Source organism: Nymphaea colorata, chromosome 5 (assembly GCF_008831285.2).
Source record: "Nymphaea colorata isolate Beijing-Zhang1983 chromosome 5, ASM883128v2, whole genome shotgun sequence".
NCBI lineage: Eukaryota > Viridiplantae > Streptophyta > Magnoliopsida > Nymphaeales > Nymphaeaceae > Nymphaea > Nymphaea colorata.
The window spans coordinates 26,300,401-26,308,774 of NC_045142.1; the positions used below are offsets into that span (position 1 = coordinate 26,300,401).

Genomic DNA, 8,374 nt, shown 5'->3' on the forward strand with positions numbered 1-8,374 from the left:
CAAACATGAAGCTTGTAATTGGAATTACAGGAGAAAGGACATGCTTAAGTAGAAAATTCTCTTTTTATACCTAAGCATGCACAGCTGGCATCATGTGATGTATGTGTCAAACCTCCACCTCATCAATTAAAAGCAATAATAGAACACCACCCAAAAAATTATTGCAAAAAAAGCAAATGAAAGAAAAGTGCCTTATTGTGTTCATTTACTCAAACCATGTTTTATTAAATGCAACCCGCAATGTTTATTTTTAGGATTACTATCTACAAAGTTTTGCAGGGAGAGATTAATTGGCTATTAGAAAAGTTTCCTACTTGAAAGAAGTAGGAAGTTTAATGATCAATCAAACATTCTAAAAATTTAGTATTGTACCCAAAATTGTGATGAATTTTAAGGGTTTATAAAGAAGGTTATTAAATAAATGGTTGTCATAGTTTGTAGTTTTTTTGAGGTTGAAGCAGAAACTGTTAGGGGGCAGGTTGGGATTCATCGAATCAGGAGCCCGAGCCCAGGAGTGATTATAATTGTTACGCTGAGGTGCAAATCTCTGGACTTTGGGATAAAATAAATTTCCTTGATGGCAAGTAGACGTAGGGTTTTGTATTGAAGAAGAAGAAGAAAGCACGACACTAACAAGACTTTCTTTGTGAGAAATGCAAATACGCAACTCCAAAAACTCAATGTTTTCCAAGAATCAACTACACTTGATTGGTGCCAACACACTAAAGTGTCAACATAACATTTGGATAAATAATTTAAAAAGTTGATTAAAAAAATGTTTAAAAAGTAACAAACTAATAAGCTGAATAAGAGGCGAAAACCCCATTTTTTTAAACGTCAAAAAACGAAAAAAAATGTGTTTATTAACATTTTTATCCAGTTTTTTTTCCACGTTTTTCCAGTTTTTACCCTTTTCATCATTTTACACTCAAACTTCACGATAAATTTTCCTTTTTGTTTTTTTCTTTCTTTTCCGTTGGCTCATGCATCAAGGGACCATCAAAGTGAAAATGAGTGCCTAATTCTACAAATTCATACTCCACGTTACTATTTTAGCAACTCATTCAGCTTTGCTTCTCAAGTCTTCAATTTATTTCAGAAGAATATCAATCGTAATTTTAGATAACAATTTCAACGAATTTTGGTTATCATGTTTCATCAATATCTTAGAAATAAAATTACTTTTGGTTAGTTTCTTGCAATTTGCCTCTTTGAGGAGCATGCGTATGTTCTAAGGATTAAAACTTGACAATATGGTTTTAGTAGGAAATGTAATGACACTCTAAAGTTATCCGAAATCCAACTTGCTGGATTTCTCTACTAAGTTTGTAGTCTACTTTGCTACAACTAGTCTAAAGCATAGGCGAACTTGTGTATAGCAAAATGAGTAATAAGACAGGGATGGATGTGTCAATTGACCATAAAAGAAGCATCAATTTGAAACCAAAAAAAAAAAATTCCCCACCTTCATGCAGTATTAGTGGTGCACCCGTGTAACCCAAGTATTGAAGTTGGCCTCATATTTAGTTGTTTCTTTAGTTGCCAGAGTTTGCTTTGCTCTCTCTTTTTCTTTTTTCTTTTTTTCTTTTTTGTGGGGTATCCAGCCTCTCAATGAAATTGGTTGGTTTTATTTTGTAACTTGTAGATTGCAGTGTCACAATGTCTTCTTTATCTCTTTCATTCTCAAAATGCTTTCTGATGGTAAAAGTGTTCAATAGTGTGCAGGATGCCAACAGTACCATAAATTTGTTGACAACCTTGGTCTTGTGGTTGAATATGTCTTCAGAAAGGAAGAAGATATTGACACAGACAAGATTGATGAACACTTTTAGAGTATTTCTCTGAGATACACATAATATTTATTTGAATGCAGGAAATATGTGAATCTAATATAGTGGTTTCTGGAAGTTGCTGAAATTGCATCATTCTGCCACCAAAATCTGTGTGTCCAAACTGCGCACTTTTAGCTAACAGAAAAATATAAAGGCCAAGTAGGAAACTATGAGAAAGTGTTGAACTGGGTTTGCTGGTTATATGTTCAATTAGAAGAATGTGTTTTGCTTAACTGTAGCTCAGTGGAGGCAAGTTTGCTTCAGTAAGGATGAATGAATGGTAGGAGTAGTTGATGGATTCGGCTGTAGAACCGTTTTCCTTTCTGCATCCATGGGATATAGATGTCGATCAATTTATTTCCACGAAATGCAAATGATTCTCATATAATCGTTACGTTGACGAAGTGACTCAAATTCAGCCTGCGGCTTCATCATCTTAGCACATTGCCTGGTTTTACAGAGTCTACAAATATATATAATACATAGATAAAGAGAGGGAGAGGGAGAAAGAGAGTAGTAGTAAAGCAAGTTAATGAAGAAGCGTTAATGCATGCACTTGACCTGTACTTGTAAATTGTAATCAAGTGATAGCTATGTCAAGAAGGGTGATTATTACGTTGTTGGCTTTGCTGTAGTTTGAAAGAAAATACCAGAAAGGTAAAACTTGTCGTTTTTCCTTGGTGACGAATTTTGGAAGTTATAGGAATGCATTTGTAAAAAATGTAAAACAGTTTGGATCTTTTTGCTGTCGAGTTTCCGGAGTAATATGTGTAGAAGCCCATCTCGACAAAGGCTAATTTAGGTAAGAGAGCATTGAAAACCAATAAATGAAGTGAATCTATCTAGTGAATGGACACAAATTTTGATTTTTCATGTACAAGGAAAGAAGAGGAAGAAATTCGAACCTTTGTGAGCTACAAGAACATGGTCTATGTTGTTGCTTTTCTCACTACGATTAGATTTGGTACTAAAAATTTAAAAAAATAAATTACACTTAAATTCACTTTATACTTTTTTTTATCTCATCGAACAGCTCGCATTTTTTTAGTGAAGCACTTGCATAAATACACAGTTATACATATAAATACACAAAATACTGGGCTAAGCAGCAACCGGATTATCTAACCTTCAAGTGATTGCTGAACATTTCAATGTCTTCACACAACTCTCTGCAACAGTCCAACATTACCCCTGCGTCAAGAAACCTAGGGCTGGTCTTTTAGCTCGAAAAGCAGTGACAAGGAATACCTATTGACCCTCGAAAGAGGTGAAAAAGCCAGTCGAGAATGCTCAAAATGTCAGACGTTGTACACCTTCTTCTAACCGAAAATTACCCCTCTTTAGGGCTCAATCAAGCGTTGACATGTTAAGCATTAATCAACCACGTTCAAAACCAACAACATGAAGCAGATCAGTAGACTTGAGAATCAGTAGACTTGAGAAGCTCCGAATCTCAAGTTAAAATCAGGACTGAACTCCCGAAAGCTGCTCTAGTATAGCTTCAAGAGCAGCCAACTTGATAAAGCTTAAGATGGTCACTTTGTTCAATTAATCTGAAGATGCGTCAGAATCAGCATCAGACTCCACATAAAAATGTGATGGCCGGACTCTGTTTAAGTTGGCTTCAAGTGGAGGAAGGTCATCATCCTCATCACTTGAACATTGTCTTTCTGTGGGATGAGCATCCTCTGTTGGTCCATGTTCACTCCTCTCAGTGCGAAATACTTCTGGCCTACATGGGCATTAAGACAAGTGAGAATGAGCATTGAGATTGAAAGTAACGAAATAGAACAGAAGAGAAAGAAACACGCCCACAAAAGATGTTTTATAACAAGATAGTCATTGTTTTGCAGAGCCAGATGAAACGAAGGCAAAGAATCGTTCCTACGCAGTTCACAAGTGAGAAGACTGTTCTTCAACCAGCATAAAGCAGGAGGCCAACACTTAAGCAAGCTCAAGATCCTAATAATAGTTTTCTGATTGTGACCTCCGACACATAAAAAGAAAAAGTTGGACTTCTGTACTTTCATTTAAAAAAGGAAAGCTTCCAGAGTAGCCATTTTCTTCTCCCAAAAGTTGTGTCTACATCTGAACAACATGGATTCAGACTTCCCCTCAAAGTTAAAGCCTCTTAGCAACACATAACGCCTGGATCCTCAATGAACAAGAGAATTGCAAATTCACAACAAGCACCAAAACTTTTAAGAGGCGCAAACCCAACCTGACAACATCTAGTCCACCAGCATCACTTGAAGTTCAACTTTTCCTTGGGTCCAGTTGCATGAGCAGTTCAACTTGAACAATCTATCCTATACGGGGAACCCTTTATTGCAGCAAAATAAGCTTCGAAGTAGAAGGGCTGGGTATGAAATTGGTGGGTATAGTTCTCACAGAAGCATAGCCAAGTTCTGTAGTGGTACAAAAACGAAGAGCTAAACTGAATGTGCATAAGAGACTGCTCTTATCTTTAAGTTAATACTAATTTTTGCATTTTTCTTTCACTTTACAGCTATGTATGATGAAAAGGTCCAATATCAACACCATACCTTGCCGACCAATTAATGTTCAACTCAAGCATCAAATAAGACCCAATTGGAACGTAGAACCAACTAAAGCAAATTCAGCCGTCTTGAAAAAGAAAAAGAAAGCCATTCCCATCAGGAAACCATAGTCATAATTATATAGATGAAGGATTTGGAGAATCAAATATTACTGATCTAGCTTGATTAAACATGAAAATTGCCTACTTAAGCAACAAATTTGGTATGAAGAGGTACATGTAAATCTAAGGCACTTCCTTGCTTATTTCCTTGGAGCACATAAAACAAATGTCATATACCAGCGCAAATGAACAAGGCAACAAAATCAAACACAATAATTTAGGATTACCATTCCTGTGATCTTTGAAGTGCTCGAACTTGCTCATAGAACAGGACTTGTGAGACAATACACGTGACCTTATGTCCTAATTCGAGTGCCTTGTCCATCCCACTTCCATCAACAATTACAAAGCTACCTGTGATTGAAGGTTTAACGACCATGGTAAGACCTACTATCAAGTTAGGACTAAAATATAGAACATGAACCCTCATAACCTCACAAAACTATTATGTAGCATGGAATGAAGCTCCAAGCTTGAGTATGGCAAGGAAAGGATACCTTGTTTAATCCAAATGCTTTTCTGGAACTTTGCAGGAAACAATGCCAGTGATTTATCTCCTCTGGCATCCATCACCTGAAGATAAAACACAAGAAGAAAAATAAGATCATCTTTCGATACAGACATATAGCTATATCACGGCCAATTCTATGGGAAATCAGGTATCTTCGTGAGATTGAAAAAAAAAAACATTCTTTGAGATACGAAACCAAAGATGAAAAAAATTATGAATCGGAAAGAAGGTGTGGAGATTGAAGCATGGCTACCTCGATGATATTGGAGCCTCGGAGAGAGGCCACTTTCATTATGGACTGCCCCTCTTGAAGGGATGGGAGGTCATCCCCCATGGCCCTTTTCAAATTCTTCCTTCCACCCTTCATCCCCACTTTCTGGGTTTTCACACGCCTTTGCTGGGTGGAGAGAAGCGAATCAGGTAGAGACTTAAAGAGAATTCTTCCTTCTACACTTCATCCCAACTTCCTGGATTTGTCCCGGGCCTTTGCTGCGTGAAGAGAAGTGAATCAGGTAGAGATGCCTAGAGAGCTCAAAGCGCCAACTAGAACACGTTGCCTTCCAATGTTGTGCAACTCGACCCAAAATCTTGCTAAAATCGATGAGGCGAGGCAGAGGTGTTGAACCTATTAGAGACAAGACATAAGCCCCGACGTGTTGAAGGGTAAGCTTCAAAGGCAAGCTTCAAAGGCAAATTGGTGAATACATAACATTAAGGAAAATATCAATATAAATATCAACAAGTTTTTAACAAGGTATTGTTTATCACATAAGTTAATAATAAATTGGGGGTTTCATATTCGTTAATTTTTTATATTCATAAATATTGTTTTTGCATTGGCATATAAAATGCAATGTACACGAAAATTGTTACTTCCATTAGGTCACATATTAATATACCATACAAGCACAATTTTCTTCTGAAAAGGTAAAATTTCTTAATCGTAAACACGTATCCTACAAAAAAAAGCACAGTGGCAACCAAAGTTGGTCTTGGAACAGAATAAGAAAATTCTTAAAAACTCCCACATTGAGACGCTTCTCAAACAAATTTTCACACATATTAACGGGCCTAGTATGCACTATAAATTGCAAGTAGAAGTCATCATTATAGATACAATTATGCCAATATCACAGACAGATAATATGATTTCCAGAAGAAACAAAATTTGTTACTGGATACACATGAACCAGGTGAAAAGTGCCAATGTCAACAGTATAAGAGGATCAATTACAAATTAGAAAGAAAAATGATTGTGGGTGAGAAATAGCTATGAGATGCAAAAAGAGTCTGAAACCAGAACACGCACATACAGAGAGAGAGAGGACTGCCATTTGGGCAAAACTAATATACAAAGCATCATCATGTTCACAAAGAACAAAAAGCTCATTTCAAGACTTCCAACAGCAATTTGTATTAAACGCCTTATCCCAAGCACAGAAAAATACATGCTCGTTGCTCACAGATTCCGGTTCAGATAATTTTCTTATAAATAACTTTCAAACTTAAACCTACTTATTAGAACGCTAGACCGAGGAACGAAGACTGTCGTCCCATAGCTTGCCGGCAGCCTTCAATGTGCCTGGTGCACGCCGCGGCCGCGGCCGCAGCCGTGAGGCGCAGCGTAATATGCATTGCTGGCAAATAACTTATAAAGAGCCTTTTCTTTTCAAACTGAAAGGAACTGGACTTAGCACTTCATACAATTTGCACGGCGTATAAATTCATAATAAGCATATAGAGATTATCGTACAATAAATAACATCAGAAAATGTTGGTTTTAGAAGATGCAATCTCTAATGTTTTTTCACCTGAGGAACTAATCGAACTGTTGCAAGCAGAACGAGCAGGTCGTGCGTTGGAAGAGGCTACTTGCTCCCAAGGCATCTTATTGAACACAACAAGAGAAAACCTGAATACCCAGAGTTTCATATCAGAAGCTAGTTTTCAAAAAACCGATCGAGTTTTAGCCAAAGACGCTCTCCCAGGTCGTATTGATTAGTTAAAAGGTATGAAAGAGAATGCTGTTAGGAGGGGATGATACCAGACCGATTAAAAAACTCCAATCATCCTCTATAACTCTTTCAGAACGAATTGGATGGGAAATTCAGAACTGAACCGTCTTGAGTATGGAGACTCGGAAAGCAGCAGTAAGGCTCATAGATTGTACACCACCAACTTTGGCATGACCAAAGAATAAGCAAGAACCACACAAGTTTTGAACTTGAGCCACAGCTGCGCACACAACAGCCAAAGGCCGTTGCTGACCCCTTTGCATCTAACTTTGGCAATTTTACTAACGTAGAGCTCAACTGAACCATTCAACTAGGCATTGTTGAAAATCTTGCAATACGGAAAAATATAGGAACAATTACTGGATAAACTGTGGAAAAAAAGGACATACACAAGAATTTCAAAGTCTAAGACATGCATGTTCATCAGCCCTCAATGATGCACCGAAATAACGTGAACCTAATAACAGAAATATTAGATAAGGATTAAAAGCAATTTAAAGAAACTGTATGAAAAACAATTTGAAAGATAACATATATTTTGTTCGCAAAAACTTTTGAAGACCAAGAAGAGAAGGAAAAGCAGAAATGCCCCAGAAAAATAACGTTCGCCTAGAATTAAAGTGACTGATGCACTAGGCTTGGGCTTGGGGCGCATAACTTGTAGCAGCTTTACACTATGCATAGGCCCAGTTTCTTGTTCAACCTTGAACAACATTCGTTGTGTCAAGCCATATCACTGTTTCGGCCTGACGCAATTCCCCACCTCCAAAGCGGAGAAAAATCTTACAAGTGGTAGAAGGTTTTCTATTTCAGTAGTCGCTCTGCAACTAACATAACTTCTACGCGGATCTCCTTAGGCATTCTACGATTAAACAATATGCTGATACACAATTGAGAACAGAAGCAGAACCGTAAATCACGCCAACATGGCATTCAAAAGCTAATCAACTACGGAATCTAGAGGCAATTCTGATCAGAAAGACAATCAGCACATGCAGCATCAAAACAATATGAAGATGTGAAATTTGGGGGAGAGCAAGACAGAAAGGGAGACAACGAGAGCAAGAGAAGCAAGACAGAAAGGGACACACGAGCAAGACAGAAAGGGAGACAACGAGAGCAAGAGAGAGAGAAAAAAAAATTAGGCGTTTCTGAAAGGGACACAGCGACAGCAAGAGAGAAACCTTACTTAAGCGGCGACTGTGGCGTTGGTGAACCGGCGGAGGAGCGGAGCGACGATGGTGAGAGCGGCGACGGCGGACCGGCGACGGTGAGAGCGGCGACAGTCTCAAATGTGGGGGTCGTCTGCGGAGGGAGGAGGAGACGGGTGAGAGGGGGATTTGCGTGAGAGGTC

At 38.1% G+C, this 8,374-nt stretch overlaps 1 protein-coding gene across 3 annotated transcripts; it reads right to left on the reverse strand.

The window, feature by feature from the left end:
* Positions 1-2,792: 2,792 nt before the first annotated feature.
* LOC116255310 (uncharacterized) lies at positions 2,793-8,374 on the reverse strand. Of its 3 annotated transcripts, XM_031631104.1 has the most exons (6): positions 8,210-8,374; positions 6,817-6,917; positions 5,259-5,630; positions 4,992-5,067; positions 4,722-4,848; positions 2,793-3,564 (listed from the first exon to the last, which is right to left on the reverse strand). In XM_031631104.1, exons 3-6 carry the CDS (start codon positions 5,370-5,372, stop codon positions 3,381-3,383), a joined length of 501 nt encoding a protein of 166 aa, XP_031486964.1. In that variant the 5' UTR covers positions 5,373-5,630; positions 6,817-6,917; positions 8,210-8,374; the 3' UTR covers positions 2,793-3,380. The 3 variants fall into 3 exon arrangements, with proteins under 3 accessions (XP_031486964.1, XP_031486962.1, XP_031486963.1); XM_031631102.1 differs by lacking the exon at positions 6,817-6,917; XM_031631103.1 differs by lacking the exon at positions 6,817-6,917 and having other exon boundaries at positions 8,205-8,374.